Source organism: Amblyomma mixtum, chromosome 6, assembly GCF_055824585.1.
Source record: "Amblyomma mixtum isolate Tamu chromosome 6, ASM5582458v1, whole genome shotgun sequence".
Taxonomy (NCBI): Eukaryota; Metazoa; Arthropoda; class Arachnida; order Ixodida; family Ixodidae; genus Amblyomma; species Amblyomma mixtum.
Genome location: NC_143017.1, coordinates 90,591,063 through 90,617,177, shown reverse-complemented (window position 1 = coordinate 90,617,177; position 26,115 = coordinate 90,591,063). Strand labels below are relative to the sequence as shown.

The window sequence follows — 26,115 nt, the reverse complement described above, 5'->3', positions numbered from 1 at the left end:
TTTGGTTTAACGTCCCAAAGCGACTGAGGCTATGAGAGGCACCGTAGTGAAGGGCTCCGGAAATTTCGACCACCTGGGGTTCTTTAACGTGCACTAACATCGCACAGCGCACGGGCCTCTAGAATTTCGCCTTCATCGAAATTCAGCCGCCACGGCCGGGATCGAACCCGCGTCTTTCGGGTCAGCAGCCGAGCGCCGTAACCACTGAGCCACCGCAGCGGGGTGAACAGTGAAACATCACGATGCTATAAACAGCAAAACATTTTATCAGTCCACTGGAATGCTTACCACCACTGGAAAGAAAGGAGTTTTTGTTCTTCAGTTTGCACATACACATTCACTTTGCCACTTTTCCTTCTATGAGTTTGTAAATCACAGAAAAGTCCTTTTGTCCAAGACCATGGTTCAGGAGTAGTCTGTAGATTTGATGGGCCACTGATCCCAAGGGAGTGGGCGAGCCCGTGTGCGTCGCAGCATTCTGCGCCAAGCCGAGATCCTGAAAGCAGACAGGTGCGGCAAAATGGTCACTGTGCTCTCTAAATTCAGGACTCTGCTGTACTTGCCTTTGTCATGAGTGCAGCTCCAAAACCGCCTTCATAGTCATTGCTGGAAGGAACGTTGGGCATCACTCCTGGGACAGGACAGTACACTTCGCTAGGCCATGTCTTCCCAGAGCTCACGTTGAGGATCTGGTTCAAAACTTTCGGATCGAGTCCAAGCCTGAAACAGAAATTGGCCCCTCATGGAAATTCTGTTGAAAGTAGCTTCCAGCATGCGAGACTGAAGGCCAAATAATTACACTGAAATGCACACTTCAGTTATTAAGTGCTTCGTGCTGAAAGTAAACGATGTTTAGGCATTATCCATGCGTTAACTGCCAAGCGCTACTGGTACTAACCCCTGTTAACTGATGAGCACTTGTAATGTTAGGAGAACATGAGAATTGTGCGGGCGCCTGAAGAAGTTTTTGGAACACTGAACCCACAAAAAAAACTTTAGTCTCTCGCTACTAGGAGACATGCCCGGATGTTAGAGGTTGCACTGTGTAGGCTGTGCAAGGAAATGCACAGCACACCCTTTGCTTCACAGCTGCATGTTCTGAGCATCATGAAGCTGCGTTTTTTCGTGGCGATATCGTTAAATTCAAAACAATACTTTAACCTCATTCCAGACTTTACCCTTACAGAAAATTGAGGTCTAGAAAAAGTGCTATAAGTGAACACGACAAATGTGCATCTCAAGTGCATGGCTCTCTTCTATCACCAGTGCTGCACTAACAGTTGATGGACCACATGAGCCAGGTAAGCTGGAGACAAGCATACAGGGTGCAGTTCTAGGCGGCCGAAGTGGCTGCCATTGCCACGAGCTAGAAGCGGAACGCCTCACAGAAATGAGGGAGGTGGGGCTCTCACTTTTGTCCGAGGATCATCGTCTCTGAGGTGCCTATCATCGATATGGCCAGCATCATGTTGTTGCAGATTTTTGCAGCCTCGCCGCAGCCGATTCCACCGCAGTGAATGACGTTCTTGCCCATGCAGAGCAAAAGCTCTTGCACCGCGCTGACTTCAGACTCCTTGCCTCCAACCATAAATGTCAGTGTCCCTGCCTTGGCAGCATTTACTCCTGCAATAAATGGGAAGGTCGGAACCACACGTGTGTTCAAAGCCCTAAAGAAGTCTGCTCTCTCAAACAGTATTCTTCAGCAAAGGGGCGACGTTCAAGAAAACGCTGATGCACGGAATGCTAACAGAATTGGCAAAAATGACGTGAGGACCATATTTTGTGCATGAAAATATAGCTCTATGACGAAAGCAGTCCTGTTGTGAGTAGCTGTTCACTTTGTGCTCTTGCCACGAGCACAACATAGAGACTTTTAGTATAGCGTATGAGCGCTTACGTACATTATACACAAGCGTTTAGTGGGAGGTTACTGTGGAAGTCGCAAGAGCACTTTTAGTTTACCGTACAACAACCCGAACGCAACGATAGCCAAGGCAGCAGTGGCGCCATCTGGTGTTATAATGTTAAAAAATTTTGTGTCATATTTTTCGTGCTTAGCCAAGGCATTGGCCAAGCTTATCCAAGTCGTATCGTGTAGATAGCTGGTTGCATGGCGTCCCCAAATGAGTCTTGCTACGAGCACTGCGACGATGCCAGCCACAACCGGTCGTGGGCACAGTGTAAGAAGAGGTGGTCGTGGGCCAGCCAGCAACAATAGTGCAACAATGGAGTCTCTTTTTGCCACCTTAAGCTTCACTAAGTCATCAAAAGATAATGGAAAGCTAGGCTAGTCAGACTGAACTATACATCACAGCGCTAAGCAACGATGTTGATGTAACTAAGATGTAAAGTTCATCAACGAAGTCCCTGCGTCCTCTAAAAGAGGAACAAATTGTCCTCTGCACTGAAACTATCTTCACTGTCTCTGCACTCGAGCCAGACCTTTCGTAAAATGCAAGCATTGCGAAGTAGGCAGGCCAACCCCTGGAGGCCAAAAAGTAATTGTTGGAAAGAAAATCATGAGAGACCCAGCAGTTTCAAGTTCAAAGAGAATATGCATATAACCAAAACTGTTACTTTCCAACGTAAGGAAAGCCCGACTCGATACTAAAGGCATTAAAAACATATCACATATCATAGTCTAGCTATAACTGTTCACTTTAGTGTTCTCACCTCCTGACACAGGTGCATCAATGAACAATGCTCCTTTTGCTTCAGCCAACTTTGACATCTCTTGAGATACAGATGGGTCAATTGTGCTGCTATCAATCAGCAAAGAGCCCGTTTTAGCTGTCCTGAAAGCAGCAAAGAAAAACAAGATTAAGGGTCAATAAGCATTCTTCAGATACATGCAGGGATGCCTTCCTTCAAAGGAACATCACTAATAGCACCTGACTGACAAAGTGTCTCTTCTTTTATGTTGCTGTAGCATCTGTGTTTACATTTTCTTGTATTTAAAGACTGCTGCACACAGAAGTTTTGCATATTCAGCACACAGCAGACTGCTTAACATGTTCGGTGTGTCGTGGGTCACTGGTGGGTCATGTCATTTATTCATGCTGTGCACATAATGCGTCACACGAAGCCGTGGGACAGAGTTTATTGTGAGGTCCTCCTTGTTAGACCTCACAATTAACTTCTGTCCCACGGCTTCATCATGTGACCCAGTATTTGTGGCCGCACAGCATAAATAAATGATGAGACCCACCTGTGACCCATGATGCAGTCAACGTGTTAACGCACACCCTTTCTCATAAGTGTCTAGCTCATAGTGTTCACAGTTGAGCAGAGATCTACTCACTCTCCAGGGATTTAGAGCTGCAGAGGTGCTATACATACCTACTATGCAGTCCTGGGCCATGTGAACCGGGCACTTTTGACAGCCTGTGCACTGTGCACTGTGGCCTTTTCTAGCTTTTAAAATCTGTTTTCAGTGAAAGTAGTGTCTTTGTTGTTGTGGTGCCCTGTCGATATAGGCCAACATCAATTTGTCCTGAGTGACCCTTTAAAATAACCCCCGCTGAAAGCCGTCTTCTATGCTTTTTTGCCACCTTCAGAGAAAGATGCTGCAAAGTGATGCCGTAGGGTTTCCTGTTATGTTACAGGAGTGCTCAGTAATGATCGTATGTATAGAGCATGTACTCCCCTACAAAGCAAGTTCATTACTAGACGGCCTATCATATATCAAGGTTCTGTAGGCACCACAATAATGCAGCTCCCACTTTACAGGATAGGCATTATGGCTCCATGGCATTGCTTTTCAAAAGATAAAATAATAATATAATACAGCAATGAGAGCTTCACTTATTTGCTTGCCTGTAGCAATTGAATGTAGGAACGAAGATGTTTAAGGCACTTGTTAACAAATAAAAACGCCTCATGAGGGGCTGAGAAAAGTGTTCATCAAATTTTTTGGTTGGCATCTGCTACCCCTTGTCTCTCCTTGGTGTTGTCACTGCATATACGGAACCTTGCATGCCCTGTAATTTGGACCAGTAGCAAGGGAATCAAGTTGCACCAAACATGCTCCACGTGATATGAGCTACAAAGATAGAATAGGTCTCTCTCACTCCTCAGAAAAGAAACCAAGCAGCTTTGGCACTCCGTCTTCAGCCCTTCTGACCCAGTGCAACCCATACAGGATGGCAAAGAATAGAAAAAACCACAAAGAGAAGCCAGCAAGAGTGCTTCACGACCCTAACAAACAGGAAGCCTTTGACGTTCACAGCCAATGGGAAACTCACGACAGAATCCCTTTCTTGCCAGCATACACTTCTCTCACATGAGGGCTTGATGGAAGCATGGTGATGATGCGGTCACACTGGTCGGCCACTTCGGCTGGGCTTTGTGCGGTAATGGCACCTTGGCTGGCCATGGCTTCCATGGCCTCTGGGTACAAGTCGTACACGACTAGTCGGTGCCCCTTAGTAAGTAGGTTATTCGCCATGTTACTGCCCATGTTGCCCAGGCCGACAAACCCCACGGGTACCTGTGACACCGCTCGCCCTGAAAAACAAGACAGGAAAAAATTTCTGTGTGGAGTACTAAATGCATGCCGCACTGCCATTGAACTAGTAGTTAAGTGATGCCCGGAAATTATGTTAGGATTATATGACCACATAGTGACCATGTATCATGCCCATCCAGTTTCTCGATTTGGTCACAAAGAATTGACGATGATGATGAATTGTTATGGCACATGGGCGGCTTTGGACAAAGACCGCTTTAGCACACTGAATGTTTGTCTACACAAGGTGGGGTCAAAGACAAATTTCCCAAGCATTTCACCTCAGATAAGCCAAGCACCAGGCCAGGGGAAAGCTTGTGCCCACTGTATCACCGGTGTGTACCTGGCAGCACTGGGGATCGAACCCCCCACCTCCCGCACGCGAGGTGGGTGCTCAAGCCACTAGTCCACCGGTGTGGTGCGGTCACAAAGAATTGCAGGAGTACCACAGATAAGGGTCAGCATATCTTGCATGTATGCATGTAAAATCCGCAATGTTGGTTGGTGCGTTGTCCTGTAATTCACAGCTGGTGACGTAGAGATGTGAGGACGCCTGTCTAAAGAGCTCTTATGGTGCTCAATGTAGTAAATAAAGGAACTTAAATTTTTAAGCAGATGATGATGATGTTAGTTCATCTGCACCACACCGCTGTGGTGAGGGATTGGCGTACAATCTCTGGACTCAAATCAAATGCAAAATCTTAATAGCGTTGTCTTTAAGATATCCAGCTGACTTGATTTACCGGCACAACAACCGGCTTAGCATCTTAGAACTAATGTGATGGTAATGTACGAAAGACACAGCAATGGTGCCTTATCTTGTAGCAATCTGATCAATATTTAAGTCAAGAACTTCAACGAAGCATGCGATTTCTTCCATAGTGTGCATGCAAAAAACGCCGCTAACTGCACATCATTTACGCGGTCGATTACTGAGACCTCTGCAAACCAAAAGGTTGCTTTGCCCGAGGGAATTACGAGTAAAGCCACTGATACATGAGTACCAGTACTTAAAGGATAGATGCCACAACACAGCTACGTCTCTTTTCCAATTTGTCATAGTGGCATTGCTTCCCCGTTTCTTTCCCACACTTGTTTTCTCAGTCAGCTGACATCCCGGAGAATGTCCGGCTCTTGAAGGCAGGGGCGAGCATAGAAGGAAACTGTGCTCTCAGATCAAGGCTGGTCAGCTGCTCACCAGCCATAGTTCGCTAGTTATCAATTCCATGGCCTCACATAGATCAGGCAAACAAGCGTCCGGCATACACTTTTTATGGACAGTGAAGTGGACATCAATAAAACGAAAAAAAAAAAAGGCTAATGTGAATCAAATTAAAAATTACACCAAGAAAAAAATTGACGCTGGACACAGCTGGCGGCAAGGAGGCTCAGAAAATTGAAGTTGTTCCTAGACACAACGTTTAATTAGAAAAAAAAAAAAAAGAAACATGCTCCTCAAGTGAGTGATTTCGCAGCGGTTTCCAATACTTAGTGACCAGTGGAGAGTGAAAAGCTGCGAAATGCGGTTGAGTTTGTGACAAACATCTCAACGTCGACACTGACTCCGAGTCGACAAATCTGCGCCAAACAGCTCGCAACTGTTGTAATTTGTGCGAACACAAAAGTTGCAAATGCAGTAATAGGTCGAAATGCTCACTTGACACCGAAGTTGTGAGATTAATGTGTCCATGGCTTAATACTTTCGGGAATACACGACCACACACTGCCAACACAGACGGCACCATCATAGCGTTTAATCGGGAGAGGGAAAGATTGAGAGAGAGCAACTAGAGCGTGGAGAGCGAGAGCGAGTCCGCACTAGTGCAGGTCCGCACATGTTACTCGAACTTGAAAAAAAAAGTTATTTTACTGAATATCGCCATATCGCTGTGAGTAAATTATTATATACAATATTTCGCCATAATGCAAGGTTATTGAGTTATAATTTAATTTTAAGATTAGTATTTTTGAGTTCAACCATGATTCAATGCTTGTTCAATGTAATCGTGTGCTGCGAGCGCGACGCGCGGCTAGCGCGGCAAAACAGCGTGCGTTTGTGGCCGGTTGATTGTTTTGAAAGCGGCTGGCGGTGTGTTACGATGCTGCGGATAACTTTAGACCTTGCTACAGCCGTTTGCTTGTGGTGGTCACGGTACAGAATCCGCTTCTTCGTTCAGCTTTTTTATCGGGCAGCATTTTCATGCGGCGGTTAAGGCAGTTAAGGAAGTTTTTATTTTTACCGTTTTGTTCGTTGCATTGTGTGACTCGTCTCGACACGAGTTTCCTGAAACACTTGGTCTGACTAGCTGCCCAGGTCAGTATTCCTTTGCTTTTGAAATCAGAAATTTGTACAAGAACACGTGGGTGACGTTGGATTCATGTGGCTCCTTGTTGTACCCAATACTTATTTTACTTGCTTATGCTCTAGCGTGAATTGTGGCGCAGTCAGTTGCCATTGCTTGGATTTTTGTAATGTCTCGCAACGGTTGCATTATCCCTGTTCCGACCTGCGCCCCTGGATGTTTTGCGTAGTGCACCTTTGACGCACTTGACAGCACTAATGCGCCATGCTTGAAACTTGCAGTACTTGTGTGCCGAAGTGCTGTCGCAGTGATATCAGAGCATCCCTTGAACTTCACGTGTTTTTATTGGCTTTCGAAGGGTTGTAGTTAATGCTGCGGTTTGTGCACAGCAGTTTGACGAACAAAAAAATTGTATTCCTTGTCAAATGCAGACAATGCCTTGCCATCGTAGCAGGGACCTGTTCTAGATCTGAGTTTGTGACGTTGACTGCTGTTTCACTGGCAGCTAACGTGTGCTTTTGGTAGTACATTCTAGTTACGAGTTAACCAAGAAAGCTGTGGTTGCTGTGTGTTATTCGATTATATGTCAGCGTGTTTTACCAGAAACTTTTGAGCTGGTTGTTCCAAAGCTTAGCGGGAAACGCAGAACAGGCGCTGTGAATGAGAACACTGGAGCCAGTGCATTGTGAACTATCAGCAGTCATTTCTGCTTTTAAATATAGATTAGACGAATCTCTTATATTTTGTATGGGTCGACTCTAAAGGTCAGTTGCAAGGTAGTTGGCATGTGCCTCTCTTTTGTGTTCTTGTCCTCGTTTGCATTTGAGGGACCACTCAAAGTGGATGCTCATAGTTTTAACGGCACTGTTAATTATTTTCTTTGGTACAGTGCACGTTAAAAAACACGAGGTGGCCGAAATTTCCGGAGCCCTTCACTACGGCATCCCTCATAGCCTGAGTCGCTTTGGGACGTTAAACCCCAATAAAACAATTTTTTTCTTTTATTAATAGGCATTACAAATTAAAAAGTTTGAAGTACCTGCCCCCCCCCCCCCCCCTCTTTTTTTTTTACAATGAGCACATCACTTTTTTAGAGCTGGTGCTAGCAGTGTACTCTACTAGTACACTGCAGCCGAATATGCGTCAAGAAGGCAGCGGTGAATGGCCTTCAAGATCCCTTTCATCCAGTGGCATTGACCGGTTCTTATAACGGGAGGGGACCCAGTAAACGCGTGTGGTGTTGTTCTGTAGGAAAGCAGGCTCCTGTCGATGTTTGTTTGCAAATCTCCAGGCACTGCCTTCTTGAGCTTCCCGTTAATTGTCTGCACAACGCGTTCCGCTGCTCTGTTCGATACCGGGTGGCATGGCGGGATAAGAATTCATGTATGCCGTTCTTGCTCCAGAAGTCAGCGTACGTCTCGCTGGTGAATGTGGTGCTGTTGTTGGAGACAATGATTTCTGGAATGCCATGTGTGGAAAATATGCTTCGCAGGCATCGAATTGTGGCGTCTGCTGAAGGTGCATGAACGGGAACCACCTCTACCCGTTTAGAGTAGGCATCTACTAGGACGAAAAAGTAGTGACCTTGAATTGGAGCACCAAAGTCACCATGCAGTCTAGACCATGTTTTCTTCAGAAACGGCCACGGATTAGGCTGTGCTTTCCATCCCATTCTCTGGTATTCTTGACAGATTTTGCAAAGTTGCACTTTCTGTGCGACTGCTTTCTCCTTTTCCACACCTGGGTGAGTTTCATGAAGCATATCAAGAACTTCTGCTTGTAGTTCTTCAGGAACAACAACTCGTGTTCCTCGCAGGACGTAGTTCTCATGAACACTAAACTCTGTACGATTGTTCTGAAATAGTGTCCGATCACTTCCTCTTGGCAGCTCGTCACCAGTAAGGAGCGCCCGGCGTAGGCATGACATAACAGGATCACGATCTGTAGCTTTGGCAATGACGGATGGCGAAAGAAGTCGAGGATATGAACTTTCAAGCATGAAGGTATCGGCAGGCTTGGGTATTGCGCAGGGCTCTGTAGGAAGCGGTAGCCGGCTCAGCGTATGGGCGTTACTGATGCTGGTGCCAGGTCCTGCCTGAGAAGTCCCAGAAGTGGTTTGTGATCAGTTATCACTTCAAAATTTGGCCCCAGAGATACTGATGAAACTTCGCAATGCAGAAAGTTAACGCAAGGGCTTCTTTGTCCAGCTGACTAATTCTTTTCTGCTGGAAGAAGGCTTCTCGATGCGAAGGCAGTGGGGCGTTCTCCTATTTCATCTCGGTGTGTGAGAACAGCTCCGGTTCCGTACGGTGAAGCGTCGCATCTGAGAACGATTTGCTTGGAAGAATCGAAATGATGCAGTACCAATGCGAAAGTCAGTACTCTGTAAGCTTGTCCTTTTTCATGGAGTTTCTTTTGTAAGTAGCAGATTCAGGGGCCAGAGAACTGTCGAAAGGTTAGGCAGAAAACGCCTTTAGAAATTAATGAGTCCATGGTAGCTTTGAAGTTGCTTGACGTCCTTCGGATTTGGAGCATTCACGACAGCTTCTATTTTCTTTGGTGTTGGCCTTAGTACGTCTGCGTTTATGACATGGCCCAGGTACTCAACTTCTGTCGCCAGAAATGAACACTTCTCTAGTTTGAGCTTGAGGCCTGCTTCCTGTAAACGCTGTGGCACACTGGCTATGTTACTCTAGTGATCTGCGTCATCCAGTCCCGTTACCAAGATGTCATCAAAGTACATGGTGACATGGCGTCTTGTAGCAAGTTTTTCATTTCTCTTTGGAATATGGCCGGCGCTGAAGCTACTCCGAAAGGTAGGCTGGTGTACTGGAAGAGGCCTTGAGTCGTGTTGATGGTCATTAGCCTCTGTGAGCTCGTGTCAAATTCTGCCTGCTGGTAAGCGTCTTTCAGGTCCAGTCTCTTAAACTTTTTGCCACCTGAAAGTTTCGCCCAGAGGTCCTTGACTCGCGGCACAGGATATTTCTTCAGCACTGGCACCGTTAATTGTGACCTTGAAGTCGCCACATATGCGCACGCAGCCGTCCTGCTTGAGCACAGGAGCAATTGGGGCTGCCCACTCAGACGTCCTGACGGGTGTAAGTACCCGTTCTCGTTGCATTCTTTGCAATTGTTCTGCAACTTTGTCTTGCAGTGCAAAAGGAATTGTTCGTGGTTTGAAGAATTTAGGAGTTGAATCTTCCTTGGCAACAATTTTGGCTTTCACACCTTTGAATGTTCCTAGTGTCTCTGAAAATACTTCTTTGTAGCAAGTCAGCAGCTCGTTAATGCTCGTAAGTGAGTCAACGGATCTGACGTCATTGAGGTCGAGCTGCAGCGCACTGATGCAGTTTTGTCCGAGAAGAGTTGGACACTTGTCCAGAGCTGCAAACAAAGGCAGTGTCGCCTCTTTGTCCGAACTGGACTTCGGTTACCTTGCCCTTAACAGGTGTCAGTCTTCTGCAATAACTCTTCAGAATCACATCTGATGGGTCTACTGAGGGCTCGGGAAACCGCTGTTGGAAGGCGGTCTCCCCCATTACGGAGACACTGGCCCCCGTGTCCAGCTCCATTCTAAGAGGGCTGCCTGCGACTTGTTAAACTGCTACAAACGGAGGAATCGTTTGCTCGCTGTTCATCTGCCACGTCTCATAGACCTGTGAATGGATTTCAGGAGGATTTCTACTGTCCGCAAGGCTGTGAACAGGCTGCTTTCCTTTGCGTATTGTGCTTCCTTGACATGTTCTTTTGCTTCTTGTCGGTAGCCTTTAAGCGGCTTGCTTTGGCCAGATGCCGGATCTTATTGCATGCGTTGCACCGGGATTTGGTGTGCTGGCATACTGTTGCATAGTGGGGCTCTTTACAGCGATAACAACTTATCGTCTGTTTCATTTGCGCTCGCATTGCACTGTGAACTGGCTGCGCTTCGGCCATACCCTGAGCTTGCGTCAACATGCTTGAGTCTTTTTTTCATCATCTCCATTGCAACTAGGACCTTGACTGCTGACTCGAACGTCAGGTTTGGCTCTTCAAGCATGTGCCATTGCATTGGCGCGTCATTAATGCCGCAAACGAGTCTGTCCCGCAATGTCGGCAAGGAAGGTGCTGTACTCAGTTTGCTGAAAGCTTTTTCAGTGATGCGGTGTAGTCGCTGACAGATTCATCCGGTTGGCGAGAGCGACTATTGAATCTGAAGCGGCAGACCACCACGGAAGGCTTAGGAATGTAGTGGCCCGGCAGAACGGAGAATATCTCGTTGATGGAGACTTGATCTGGAGTTTTAGGCGTCAGCAGGCTCTGTAGTAAGGAGTAGGTGCTGGACCTGCAGCATGTCAGCAGCACGGACCTTTTCTTCTATGGAATGCTGTTGGCGTTGAAGAAGAGCTTGACGCGCTCCAAGTACTCCGTCCAGTCTCCTCCTTCCCTGTGGAATGGTTCCAATGATTCATAGGTCGGCATGGTTGCAGGTGATGCGATTCTGGAAAACTTTTTACCTCGTCGCCAGAATTGCTGTAGTATTGCAAGGGGGCGAGCTTGGAAGCGAATGCCGAAATGGGTCACCAACGTGCCCCGAGGAGGGCGCGGGGAAGAGGCGCCCCGTAAACCAACAGTACTCATTGCTGGCGGGAGTCAGCCTGGCTCCGCTCCTTGAAAAGCGGGGGAGCGTTTATTATCTTTTCCCTTTCCCTTTTTCCTGTGCAGCTGTGTGTCGCTGAGAAGGCACCTGCGGAGTCCTTCGCTTCTGCAGCCTTGTGGAATCGTCACACAACTATAGGTGAGATTCGCCCAGAGCTGTTAGCCATTACGATGGTCATGAACATGAAAATTTGCCACTGTGGCAGTTGCCATGTCAACTCTGTCAGTGCGCAGACTGTGTCAATGCTGTCACCACAGCCCAAGGGAGCATCTGGGGCAGTGGCTCATGCCATTGAAAAATTGAAAAGAAACGTTCGTGGTTCGTGCCAAATGTCATCCTAGCAGTAGCTATTTTCATTGCATGCTGCTGGCACTATGCTACTGGGGTTATTAACCTATCCCAGGATCATTTTTTGTCTTCTCATAGCTCATAAGAGGTCACCAGGTATGCACGGCAGCTTTCTTCAGATACACTTAGCTGCTAAGTTTTGCTTATTTTTCGCAATTCCTTTGTGGCTGGTTGTGTGAGACGTACAAGGCTGTTGCTGGCTTAGTTGGTATGATCGGGAGAACTGATGGTACTGTTAAGTGACTGTGGCTGCGTTCTGTATTGTTATTGCTAATACTTGGTGCCAGTCCAGTGTCTGCGTTTGCTCCTGCAATTGTAGATACAGTAGTGTGAAAAAAAAGACTAAGGGAAGTCTGCACATGACATGCCTGTCCTCCTGGTTCTCCCCTCGTCTTTTGTTTATTTTGGCACTGCTGCACTCGCAGTGAGCCCGTGTCAACAACTCGGGCTTTCTGTCCTACATCTTTAACACATTCTTTCATTTTTTTTTTTGGCACATCTGACGTAGTAATGTGCACACATTACTCATACGGCTGCTTAGGGTCACTTCAAGCACTTTGAACTGAAATATGTGTGAATCACTGAAAGTTCTTGTTCGGGTATGGAAGTTTCAATAGCATAAGAGTCATTCAGCAAAGTCTGCTTTGTTAAGTGACTGAAAAGGATCTCTGTGGATGTAAGACTACCTCTTCATAAGCAGTTACAATTGAAAAAAATTTTTGTGGCTTATGTCGATCTTTCTTTTGGGTAACTTGTGTCATTGTAATGGGCTGTGACTGAAAGCTGATCTGTTCACTTGCTGCCTAATGAGAACGCTGTTCAGATTGGCCTCAACCATTTTTACTAAGATATCGATGCCCTCAAGAATATACCCCTCTGTTGTCATATGATGCAGGTGGGCTTGGGAATGGGTGTTTATTTTGGAGGCGCAGTTCATTTTGTCCTCGGGTCTGCAGACAGTCTTTTCTTTTCACATTCATGCTTTCACAGTTTTCCACAGAATTGTACATTACTTACGAGAAGAATTACAGGCAGCGTTCAAGTGAAACACTTCGATGTATTGCAGTAATGGGAGACATACTGTTACTGAAGTTGTTGTGTGACTAGTTACTACTTCAGAAGTTGGCTGCACTTAGACAGCAGCTTATATTTCATTGCGGTTGCCTAATTCTGCATTCTGTATTTGCTGCCTGTTCTAGGAGCTGACTGAAAGAGGTAAAGTGCGGGAAACTGAAAACTGAAGTTATACAAGCTGGAAAGCTTCCGGCATTGGTGTGCTCTGTTATAGGCCACAAAAGGTAATGTAATTATTGTATAGTGGGGACAGTAGATGGGCAGAGGACCTGAAGGGTCCTGAAGGCGTACTGTTTAGTCAGTGCACATCGTGGGTCAGAGGTTGGTCGAAGGAGAAGGGCATAGGCTTGTGAAGAGTATATGAGAGCAGTTACTCTTTTCTTACCGCTGGAAAATAGGCGCGGACAAAATTGGCCTATTGGCTGAGATCAAAGTGTAGTTGATTCTGCACTTTGAGGCTGATCATGGACCGGTTTTTGGGAGGGCAAGATAGGCGAGGGGTATCCTTTTGATATCGGCCGGATCCTTATGATCTGTTTGTACAGGAGGATCATCGTGATCACCCCATTGGGACTACGGTACGGCTGGTGCATGCTTTTGGCCTGAGTGGCTGGCATGGGAATGCCCATGAGGATGCCCATGCCAGCTTTGTTAGCTGGGGGTAACCTCCAGCGAATGAGGAGTCGTTCTACGGACCGTAGGCACTGTGCGGCGATGTGGCCCTCCGCTGGGCCGTGCTGCTGCCTAGTGGTCCGTCCGGGCCACGGTAGCAACATGTGGCCTTCTGGCCATATGGAGGTCATTTTTTCTATTTTTTCAGCCCCCCCCCCCCCCCCCCCCCCCCCATTTTTGCCCTAAATGCCCTTAACATTTATGAAAATCTGTTCTTATTAACTGGGTGGACAGATATTAGTTTGGGCTTAAAAAAAAAGAAGTAAGAAAAAACTGCCCTGCCCGCACCGTCATACGACACAACGGCTTAAACCAATAAAATTAAAAAATTGAATGAAAAAGAAGGAAGAAAATTTTGCATTTCAGAAAAGAAAGTATAAAAAATTGGAGAATGAAAGGAAGAGACAAAGAAAGGAAGAGGAGAAGCAATAGTACCGCCAGCGAAACCACCACAAAGGGGCCGGGCCGGGCAACCTCAGGGCGTTTATTTATTGTTTGTTAGTTGTCTTGACTTACAGAGATTTGTTTTTACAGAGATTTGTTTGTTTTCTTGATGCACAATAGAGTTGTGTTAGTACGATGGGTAGCCTGTTTTGACTTCACTCTTCTGTCTCCAGTCCCTCTCATCCTGGTGTCCACTTGATGACCCAGGTATGCTCGATTCTTGACTGTCAGGATGGCCCGCCTGAAAAACTCCACTCAAAAATTTCAATTAGTACACATCGCAGAACACAGCCTTCCACTTGAGAAATTGGGTATTGTATTTCCCTTATTGCATTCCTTTGCTTTTTGCAAATGAGAATACTGGGAGGCATAAATTAGGAGTTATCCGTATTATTATGGTTCGTTGTTTTCCTTTTATTTTTCCTTTTCAAAAATGTGCTTTTTCTTCCTATCTCGTTATAAACATACTGTCCAATATTTAATTGATACTTAAATGATACTTAATCCTGTTTTCTTTATTGGATGCGGCCTTCGTTTAGTATTCAAAAAGAATAAAAAAGGGAAAAAAGAGAGAAAAAAAGAAAGAAATAAACTTAAAATCAATTTTCTAAGTTAATTTCTGTGAGCCTATATCTTTCATTTACTATTATATTTTCTTATTTGTACTCTTTTTAAATACTGAATATATGTGCAACAATATTGTTCTATTTGCTATAACAGCGCAGGGGTATATATTTTTAATAAGATAATTTATACTCAATTTTCTCTAACCACAGAACATGCCTCCTCAGGGTTTGGGGAAAGATTTTTTTTTTTTTTCCTTTTTATTGGCCCTTATTGGATCATATTTTTCATGACAGGGTACGTCGCAGAAACCTGGAGGATAGAAGCTCCATGAAGGAATGATTATTAGTTCCATGAGTACTCTACCCAAGAGAGCCAGACGGTGTAATTTCCATTGCTCAACCAGTAGGGAGCTCTTTAATTGTCCACGGTGTGGACGCTCAACCCGAAGGGAGCATTACAGTTAGGCCCAGTAGTGGGCCGCTCAAGCTTTAGGGTGTCGTTGTAATTTCCATTGCTCAACCAGTAGGGAGCTCTTTAATTGTCCACGGTGTGGACGCTCAACCCGAAGGGAGCATTACAGTTAGGCCCAGTAGTGGGCCGCTCAAGCTTTAGGGTGTCGTTGTAATTTCCATTGCTCAACCAGTAGGGAGCTCTTTAATTGTCCACGGTGTGGACGCTCAACCCGAAGGGAGCATTACAGTTAGGCCCAGTAGTGGGCCGCTCAAGCTTTAGGGTGTCGTAATTTCCATTGATCAACCAGTAGGGAGCTCTTTAATTGTCCACGGTGTGGACGCTCAACCCGAAGGGAGCATTACAGTTAGGCCCAGTAGTGGGCCGCTCAAGCTTTAGGGTGTCGTTGTCATTCAGGCCCCCGGGTGGGCCGCTCAACCCGTAGGGAGCCGTTGTCGTAAGGCCCACAGGCGGGCCGCTCAACCCGTAGGAAGCTGTTGCGTCTAAGGCCCACATTTGGGCTGCTCAACCCTGTTATGTATACCCACAACAACTCGGCTTCGCATCCTGTGGCGCCATCTCTACGTGGCCACCTCACTCCTAACAAGGCTCCACAGCCAGCGCCACCTACGTAACAGCAAACCAAGCTCAAATCCTGAATAAACCTCAGTTTCCTTTTCCGTTCACAACTGGGCTGGTCCGTGTCGTCAGTCTCTCCGACAATAACCAAACATAACATGGTGTCAGAATAACCTAGAACCCCGTAAACATGGCCAGTGTGTTTCTGCAACCACCTCCTCACTTCGAGCCCGGCGACAACCCGCACCAGGCATGGGAGGACTGGAAAGACGCCTACAACATCTACGAACTCGCATGTGAGTACGCCAGCAAGCCTCCCGCTACTCGCAAGGCCCTACTCCTCCATGTTCTCGGGCCCTGCGGCCGCCGTGTCGCCCAGACATTCCCCCCTCAACCTCCGAGCGCCGACGGCGCGCAGTTTTGTTACTGTTTGAAGAGTCGAATCTCGTAATGTCTCAGCAATCTCGCGAAGTCTGCCAGGAGTTGCTTGAACCAAACTTGAAACGTAGAGTCCGGGGTCGTGATCTGCTGTTTCCATTCTTGTTGACCCATCGGGAGCTCTTGACAAGGCGTCTGCAACTGCTAGTTGTTTTCCCGGAACGTAAGCCAGAGTCACGGTGTACCGCTGGAGGCGCAGTAGTAGCCTTTGAGGTCGGGGTGACATTTTGTTCAGGTCCTTATTCTGCAGGCCAATCAGAGGTTTGTGATCCGACTGTATGGTCACTTCTCGTGCGAACGTGTCGTAATAAAATCTTTCACACGCAAACACGACGGCTAGCAGTTCTTTCTCGATTTGCGCATACTGCTGCTGGGTGGCTGTGAGAGCTGCTGAAGCGTAGGCCACGGGTCTGCCTTCTTGCAGTAAGACTGATCCCATTCCGTAGGAGCTGGCGTCCGTAGAAATTGTCACGGGCTTTGATGGATCAAAATAGCGAAGCACGGGTGCCGTAATCAACCTTGACTTCACGAGCTTGACGATGTCGGTATGTTGTTGCGTCCAGTGCCAGTGAACATCCGTCTTCAGTAGTTCACGAAGAGGGCTTGTGAGTTCCGAAAAGTTGGCAATAAATTTCGTCAAGTAGGTAACCATTCCAAGAAATCTCTGTAGTTCTTGCTTGTTTGTTGGCAGTGGCATAGATTCGACGGCTGTCACTTTTGCTGGATCTGGAGCAATCCCATGGGATGATAGTTGGTGTCCAAGGTATGTAATGGACGTCAAAGCCAGGTGGAGCTTTTCCTTGTTAAGTTTTAGGTTGTTGGCTCTGGCAATGGTCAGCACCTGTCTCAGGTCGGCCGCATGTTCTTCAAGGTTTCTTGATGCCACAAGGATGTCGTCAAAATAGGGCTTGACAGTTAGTTGCTGCTCAAACACCCTGTCTATGGCTTGTTGGAAAAGTTCAGGAGCTGTTGCAAGGCCGAATGGAACCCGAAGGAAACGATAGCGTCCCCAGGGCATCGTGAAAGTGCACAAGCACGAGCTTGGCTCGTCTAGGACCAGCTGGTCGGATGCACTTTTAGCGTCGAGAACAGAAAAAATCTTTGCACCGTTCAGCGTTGCGAACAACTCTTCAGGGACTGGAACCTGATAGTGCTGTCTTTTCACAGCTGCGTTCAGGTTGCGAGGGTCCAAACACAGCCTTACGTTGCCATCTTTTTTGTGAATAATGACAACTGGGTGAACCCACTCGGATGGCTCTGTCACCTTCATTATGGTGCCGTTTTCTTCCATGCGTTGCAGCTCGGCCTTCACTTTGTGCTCTATTGCGCAGGGTACTCGGCGTGGAGCTGACACCGTAGGAATCACTCCTTCTTTCAGTTGTATGGAGTACACCCCAGGCAATTTCCCAATTCCTTCAAATACATCAGAAAAGTCGTCGAGCACGTTCCTTATGGTCTGGGTTGCTGTGCATGCAGCTACAGTTGTTCGCTGCGGTTGTACTCTTTTGATGAGCTGCAATGCGGTCCGGCAGATGAGGACAACCACAGCAAGTTCGCTGATACAGATACTGAAGGAAACATTTGCCAGGTTTGGCATTCCAACGACAATCGTATCTGATCAGGGACCACCCTTCGACAGCGACGAGCTCAGGAAGTTCTTCCGTGATTGGGACGTGACACACCAGCCGTCTTCTCTCTTGTACCCTTGTAGCAATGGCCAAGCGGAAATAACAGTACAGACCATCAAGGCAATGATGACTAAAGCAGCCGAGGAAGGCAAAGACCTAGCAGTAGTGCTTCTCAACTACCGCTCCACACCAATACCAGGAGCAAAATCACCGGCTGAGCTCCTGATGGGTAGAAAGCTTCGCACATTCCTACCAACACTACCAAGTGCCTTGAAACCAAGCTTTCCAGCTGAGGCTCACCAGAATCTTCTGCAGGGAAGGCAGAAACAACAACACAAGCATGCTGACCTGCACACAAGAAACCTTCCCCCGCTTGTTCCTGGCCAACCCGTATGGCTCCGAAATAGCCGCAACTGGGAAAAAGCCACCGTGGTAAACGTGGGCCCAGAGCCTAGGAGGTACACTGTGAAAACAGACACCAGAGGCATCTTTGTAAGAAATCGAATCCACCTGCGACCTCGAATGGCGGAACGTCCTACTGCCCAAACTTCGCCAGAAGACTACGAGGTATTCGATTCAAGCACTCCTCAACAGAACCCAGAATATCCGGTCCTTCCTCCCCAACCACTTCAAGTACCTCCTCGCCCACCTCATACTACTCGATCAGGAAGAAGGATCAAGCCTCCTGCACGTTATCCAAGCACAATCAGTGACTTCAGGTAACCAGGATATTCCGTGTGCAACCTTCTCAATTTTCGTTAAAGAAGGGCATGTTATGTATACCCACAACAACAACTCGGCTTTGCATCCTGTGGCGCCATCTCTACGTGGCCACCTCACTCCTAACAAGGCCCCACAGCCAGCGCCACCTACGTAACAGCAAAACAAGCTCAAATCCTGAATAAACCTCAGTTCCTTTTCTGTTCACAACTGGGCTGGTCCGTGTCGTCAGTCTCTCCGACAATAACCTAACATAACAAACCCGAAGGAAGCTGATATGTTGATGGCACCATATTGCTTCATCTGATCCAGGGCTCATTTTTGGATTAGTAGAGCTCACTAGGAGCATTGGTTTTATTCCCCCCTCCGTCCGGAGATGAAATCGTAGGTTAGCGTTTTCTGTTTGTTTATGCTAAGAGGATTTTTCATTTACAAGTGCAGTCATTTCCTCCATTATCTTTAAGGCTTTTTTGTTTTTGATTAATTCTGTTTTATTGCTTGCCCTGTTATTGGATAGAACATGATTTAATTTTTTCCTTAATTCCTTTGTTGTTTCATAGTCTTTGATGAAATGATCAAATGATTCTGAATCTTTTCCGCACGGACATTTTTTGTTACCTATACTGAATCGCTTTAAGTAAAATGGAAATCGTCCGTGTCCACTAATTGCCTGTGTCAGTAAGTGATTCGTAGGAAAATGGTTTGGAATACTTTTAACAGTTTTGATCCATTGATAGGTATATGTCTCTTTTCCAAATTTTTGCCTATATATTTCCCATTTTTGTTGTTCTTCTTTATATAGTTCCGTTTTAACGAATCTTTTTGTAATTGGTACTGCTACCTCTATTCCCTGTGTTCTTGCCTTATTAGCCAGGTGATCTGCTATCTCATTACCTATAATACCTCTATATGCTCTCACATAGGTAAAAGTAATCTTGTGGTGGTTCTGATCGTTAACTAGGGTCCTAATTTGTTCAATGAGCCGCAGCGTTGGCTCAGTGGTTATGGGGCTCGGCTGCTGACCCAAAGACGCGGGTTCGATCCCGGCCGCGGCGGTTGAATTTCTTTGGAGGAGAAATTCTAGAGGCCCGTGTACTGTGCGATGTCAGTGCACGTTAAAGAACCCCAGGTGGTCAAAATTTCCGGAGCCCTCCACTACGGCGTCTCTCATAGCCTTAGTCGCTTTGGGACGTTAAACCCCATAAACCAACCAACCAACCAACCATTTCCTTTACTCTTTGAATACTAACATTATTTAATTTAACTTGAGGGGGTCTTTTCTGGTAATTTTTTTTCCCTATTAATAAATATTGGCACTTATTGTAATTAGATTCAAGGCAGTTGTCTTGCGCCCATTTTGCAGTTTGTTTAAGGGCCTGTTCACAATTTCTTTCCAGTTCCAAACGCGACTTCCCACTCACTGTTATAGTAATATCGTCTGCAAAAGCTTGTATTTCAAAATTTGTTGATTTTTCTTGAACTAATAGTTCCGCTATGATTAAATTCCAAAGTAATGGGCTTAATAGGGAGCCCTGTGGGGATCCCTTTTTGAGGTCATATTGTAAGTGAATGTTCTGGGTTTCATACTTTATTGTTCTATTCCTTAAAGTATCTAGAATTAGCTCCTTGATATTATTAGGAAATTTGAGTTTTTCAAGTATTGGTTTTATGTTGTCTTCATTGATTTGGTTAAATGCGTTTTTTATATCCAATGATATAATTAGTTTTCTTAGAGCTTTCTGTATCTCTTTTTATAATTTCTTTAATGTGTGTTAATGCCATTGTTGCAGAGGTTTTATGTTTAAACCCATACTGTCTTAGTGGTAAAAGGTTGTTGCTAGTTAGAAAATAATATGCTCTATCGTTAGTAATTTCTCTAGTACTTTTCCGAATATGGAATTTATAGCTATAGGTCGGAACGAGTTTGCGACAATGCATGAATTCTCTTTGTTTTTGGGAATTAAAATTATTCTTGATATTTTCCAACTTCTCGCAATGACTCCTAATCTGAGTGCCGAGTTAAATATGTTAATAAAGAACTGTTTTTGCTTATTATACAGTTCTTGGATAAAGTATGTACTTAAATTGTCAGGTCCTGGTGCGATGAATTTTTTAAGTGTCGCTACAACATGATCGACCTCCTCTTCAGTGAAATCCAAATCACGACTTCGGTCTAAATGGCCCTCCTCCTCGTTAATGACTACCCTGGGTTCCTGGGCATGCTCTCTCATAAGTGCATCTCCCAAAGTCCCTCTCTGTACTCTTGGAAATTCCTCCTCGACTTCGTATAGAGTCTTAAGAATGAATTCTACTGCCTCCTCTTCCGACTTTGTAACTGCTCCTGAATCCGTTGAAACATTAGGTATTACGACTGCTGTTTTTATTTTTTTAGCAGCAATTTTGTAGGGTAACGTGAAGGGGCTGCTGCCTGCCTGTGCACATAACTCTTTCCACGATTTGTCTTGCTTCATCCAGATTCTTTTCATATTTCTTTACGGCCTCCTTGTATATTTTCTTGTAGATTTCTCTCATTTCTCCTTGGGCTCTTTGAAAACGTCTTCTGTGTGCATTTACTTTTTTTCTTTCTATCTCCAATTCTGGCTTTTACCAGGCCTTGGCTCTTTTTGTTCAATTTTTAATCACCTTAGAGAATTGTTTCGTTAAATGTCCCACCTTCTCATAAAATACTTTAACTATGCTGTTCAACTGTTCCTTGGTGTGGATAGTTTCTCTTCCTTTATCTGTTATCCAGTTATCCTTTCCAAGAGCATCAAGGACATTAAGTTCGCCCTTTTTTTGTGAGTCTTACTACCTGCTCTTTTTTTTCCGAAAACATGTCAAAACCTATGTACTTGTGGTCACTGCCCGAATAATCTTCTAGTACTTCCCAGTTCTTTAATTGCGATTCCAAGGACGTTGATGTCATAGTCAAATCAATCCAACTTTTGCCGTTAGTGGTTTCAAATGTTGGGAGGCTTTGCTTTTCATTAATTAAGCTTAAATTGTTTAATGTTATGAAGTCCACCATTTGCTTTCCTTTTTCATCGGTAATATCTCCTCCCCATTCCGAATTTTTTGCATTAAAATCCCCTACTATAAGGGTATATGTAGACCTCCGTAAGACCTCCTCTATGCTGCTAAGTGTATTCTCTAGTTCTTGACTTGGTGGTATGTAGCAATTTATTATTAAAACTTGATTACTGCCGAGGTTCAATTTTGCTGCCACCATGTTTTGTTCCTGCTTAATGGGAATTACCGAATTTTTTTCATTGTGTACTACTATGGCTGATTTTGGATTAATAGGTCCTGCTAAAATTTTGTGTCAAATAGGAAATCCTATTACTTGATTTTGTAATGTGTATGGTTCTTGAATTAATGAAATATCTTGTTGAAATTGAATTTGAAAATTTGTCAAGTGTTTTGTAGCTTTAAATGCCATAGCTAAATTTATTTAGAGAATTTTAGTTGTGTGAGCCATGTTGCCTGTGTTAGCAAGAAATGGCCGGATTCTTTTCGAATAAAGAAATTGATTTATTTTAAGACAAGAATTTAAGACAAGAATACAAGAATGACATAACTGGATTATTGATACGTAGGAGGTTCGGCGGATCTGCAGAGTTGGGAGGGCCTCGCCGACGCGTCTCGTATCGTCGGCGCCTCTCGGTCGTCTCTCCTCCCAAGCTGCAGCGGTGGGGCTTTTATAGCCTGAGGAACGGTGGCCCCTCCGAACTGGCCAATCCAAAGGCAGCACTCGACGGCAGTCCGAAAGGACCAACCAGCGACCGCGCGGCCAACCGCTTCAAACTTTGCCGCGCGCAGTGGCGTCCGGGGGAGGAGGAAACGGCGCCTCGCTGTCTGGCCTCTTGCAACAAGTCCAGGCGTGTTGGTTGAAGATACTTCTCCTTAGGACTCCGCTGCCGTAAGGCGCAGCATCGTGGATTGTCAAGGGACGCTAGGAGGAGAAGTTAGCGGCGTGCAGAATTGGAATCGGAAGGGGTTTCCAGGCGTGACAGCGTGTAAGTTATGGGAGTGCTAACACGGCCCTTCCAAAAATTGCGCCTGTCCTCAGGCGCACGTTGTGGATACTAATTCCTCGGTGTCCAGGGCGCGTTCCTTGTACCTTCTCAGCTGTTCGATGTTCACGGTTTTCTCGTTTAACTTTCCAGGAATGTGAGGGATCCTGCTTATGACAGCCATGTTGGGTCCGGTCAATGCTGTTATTTTGAACGGCCCTTCATATCTGGGATCTAATGTAGATCTTGCGCCGATTTCTAGAAGAACGAGATCTCCACACTGGAAATACGGCGTCTGACGTCCTTCGTTGTAGCGTCTCGTTGTTTCCTCCTGGCTCCTCTCAAGAGAGTTTTTCATGTCCTGGCGCCCCTTGGCCATTTCATGGAGTCTTTCTGCGGCGTCTATTTCTTCAAAGGTGGTTCCAATGTTCAGTTCTCCGGGCACTTTCGGGTCGTAACCGTGCATGAGGTAAAATGGACTTTCGTTGCTGAGGCGGTGCTTTGTGACATTGATACCGAACGTCGCCTTAGGTAGTTCCTTTTTCCATGATTCGGAGTTGCTGATGACCTTCCTTAGTACTTGTTTCAGTGTTCCCACCATTCTTTCAATCAGTCCGTTTGACTGCGGCCAGTACGGAGGAGAGTTCACGTGCTGAATTCCAAGTCTGTGGTGAACTTGAGCTGTTCGTTTGTTCACGAAGCCTTTTGCTTGATCCGTGATGACGATGCTGGGCACGCCGAATCGGGGAATCCAGCGGTTAGTAAGGAAATCCAAATAGTGCTTCGAGGAGGTGCTTGGCACTGCCACCGCGTCCATGTACCTTGTTGCGTGATCGATGCATACAAGTGCATATCCTTCGTTTTTATCCAGGGGGCCCATATGATCGAGAGAAATGACCACATTGGGCTCGCTCGGAATTTCTCTGGGGTTCAGGCACCCTTCGGCTGGCGTCGTTCGTGAGTTTACGACTTGGCACGTGTGGCATGACTCGATGTAACTGCGGATGTCCTTCGCTATAGATGGCCACCAATACTTTCTTTGCACCAAGGTCTTTGTTTTCTCGCTTCCAAGGTGTCCGTTGTCGTCATGAAACACCGCCATGACACTGCTTCGGAGTGCCGCGGGAACCACAACTCTTCTGCAAACGCGTCCTCTTTCGATAGACCTTTTCAACACAACGCCGTCTGCGACTTCGTAGCTGGAGCTGTTCGTTCCAGCTTCGGCGCGGAACTTTTGGCATTCGGGGTCACGCTCTTGAAGTTCGCGTATGCGGCTATGCTTGCTGACGATTACGGCGAGGCAGGTGAGATCGTCGCTGGTCACTTCGTTTTCGCTTGGTTCAGCTTCCAGCGTTTGTCTCGAGAGAGCATCAGCAGCAGCATTCTGTCGACCAGGCCGGTGCTTGACGTCGAAGCGGTATTCCGCGAGATCCAGAGTCCAACGTGCGAACCGGCGGTTCGTCGCTCCTTTCTTCACTAGGTAGGATAGACTGAAGTTGTCTGTGTACACTGTGAATTGCGGGCCTCCCCGCAGGTAGATAGAAAACTTCTCCGTGATGGCCCAGTGCAGCGCCATACATTCCAGCATGTTCGAGTGTAGACCTCTGTCATGCTTATTCAGTGATCGGCTTGCGTATTCGATCACCCTTTCTTTTCCGTCTTGCGTTTGACTCAGTATCGCTCCGAGCCCTGTCTGAGATGCGTCGACGTGCACTTGCGTTGGGCAGTCCGAACGGAAGTTTGCCAATAGCGGGGGATTCTTAAGTGCACTCTTGGTTTTGTCCACGATTTCTTGGTGCGCGCTCGTCCAGACGAATGGCGCTTCCTTGGAGACGAGTTGACGCAGTGGGTATGTGAGTTTCGAAAACTCGGGGATGAATTTGCGGTAGTGGTTTGCGAATTGCAGAAACGAGTACAACTTCTTCGCGCTTTTCTCGGGCTCAAACTTGTCGACGGCAGTGACTCTCGCTTCATCCAGGGTTCGCCCTTCAGCGGAGATGACGTAGCCAAGGAATGAGATGTTGTCTCGCACAAATTGGCATTTCTTGATGTCCATCTTCAGGCCATTGATGACGACTCTTCGTAGTGCCTCGTCGAGCAGTGACAATGCATCCGGAACCGCAGCTGCTCCCTGGCCGACGTCGTCCATGTACGTGGATGTTCTCTTCAAGCCATCAAACGTGTCGCGCATGACTCTTTGCATCGTCTGCGGTGCCTTGCAAAACCCAAACGCCATTTGTAGGTACTCATATTTTCCGTCCGGAGTGACAAAGGCGGTCTTGTGGATATCGTCAGGCTTTACTCGCACTGTAAGAAAGGCCGACTTCACGTCCAAGACAGTGAAGTACTTTGAGCCGTCTCTCATGATGTCATCGATGACATCTTCCATAATTGGCATCGGATACGGCGGATTGATGCTCTTCTCGTTCAGTTTTCTGTAGTCGTGGACCATCCGTCGAGGCGTGGTCGGATGGTGAGGCTGATCCACCACAATGGTAGGAGCGCTGTACTGGCTTTGGCTGGGTCGGATGATCCCTTTGGCTAGGTAGTCGTTGACTTGTTCCTTCATAAAGTGGCGGTCCGCAGGGCAAGATCTGTACGGTCTTGACGCGACGGGAATGTCGTCCCTGAGTTCAATACTGTGCTCAACGTGTTCACAGAGCCCCAGAGCATCTGTCTTTGTAGTGAATGCTTTATGATGGCGCTTCAAAATTGTGCGGAGCTCATCTCTTTCGTCGGCGTCTGCGTCGCGGGTCATTTTGGATACAGCCTCTTCAACCAGATAAGCGAAATCTTTGTCAGGACCGGGGTCTTTCGAGTTCATCCTTACGAATCCGATGTCGCTTGCTGCAGCTTCGTCTAGGATCTTGCGATTGTTGAAGGCTGTTATTAACGTCGCTCCAACACGGCTCGTGTCGTGTGCGCCTGGAGCATGAAATGGTGACTCACTCACCGATGGCTGTACGGGGACCAGGGTGACGTCGTTCGAGGGGTGGAACGTGATGTCGACGTTCGCGGCACGGCGCCAATCCGAACCCAGAATCAGATCCATGGCACTTGGCAAGGGAGCGATCACGACCTCATCGAGACGCACGGTCGATGATCCGACAGACACTTCCAAGGTTGCCACGCGCGCTGGACTGATGCATCGGTCAAGCACTTCTGTCTTTTCGGGAGATGTCCAGGGTCGGGGTCGAACGTCGGGTCCAACGGAGCTCTCGTTGAGGACGGACACGTTCGAACCGCTGTCTATGCAGACTCTCACCGGTCGGTTTTCGACGAAGCCCTTCACGATGGGTATTGTGCCGCCCGTCGATTGCAGGAAACAGTTCGCTTGCCTGTTTGTTGGCCCAATATTGAGCGCTTCGTTAGTTCTGGTTCCTCGGCGTCGTTCTGCACGGATCGTGGCTTCGGTTTTCGGTTTTGTGCAATCCCTTGACAGGTGTCCAATGTTGCCGCAGTTGAAACAGGTTCGTGCTCGCATGGCTCTACCTGGTTCTCGTTGGTCCCGCCGCCTTGACTGTTCGCCTGGATCACTGCGTCCGTCGTCCGCCGCCGCTCTGGCTTCGTCGCTGCTCCTCCCCTGGTTCCGCTGCCCCAGTACAGATTGACGGAATTGCGCCGCTTGCGCCGTTACTGCCTTACGCCGCCGGGTGTCGAGCAGCGCTGCGCGGTCGATCAGTTCGATGACGCTGCTGCAAGGCTGTGCAGCAAGAGGATTAGCCCAGGTGTCCTC

At 46.8% G+C, this 26,115-nt stretch overlaps 2 protein-coding genes across 2 annotated transcripts in view; one reads left to right on the top strand and one right to left on the bottom strand.

Moving 5' to 3' along the window:
- Positions 1-248: 248 nt before the first annotated feature.
- On the bottom strand, positions 249-6,299 carry LOC149339639 (3-hydroxyisobutyrate dehydrogenase, mitochondrial). Its single transcript, XM_089548339.1, has 6 exons — positions 6,165-6,299; positions 4,245-4,506; positions 2,674-2,795; positions 1,413-1,623; positions 564-720; positions 249-496 (listed from the first exon to the last, which is right to left on the bottom strand). Exons 1-6 carry the CDS (start codon positions 6,253-6,255, stop codon positions 338-340), a joined length of 1,002 nt encoding a protein of 333 aa, XP_089404465.1. The 5' UTR covers positions 6,256-6,299; the 3' UTR covers positions 249-337.
- A 204-nt stretch (positions 6,300-6,503) lies between these two features.
- LOC149339636 (uncharacterized) overlaps positions 6,504-26,115 on the top strand; it is a 63,381-nt gene continuing 43,769 nt past the window's right edge. The window contains exons 1-3 of the transcript XR_016283549.1: positions 6,504-6,821; positions 11,512-11,584; positions 12,994-13,092. The gene's annotated coding sequence lies outside the window, so the exon portion shown is untranslated. The remainder of the gene's footprint in view (positions 6,822-11,511; positions 11,585-12,993; positions 13,093-26,115) is intronic.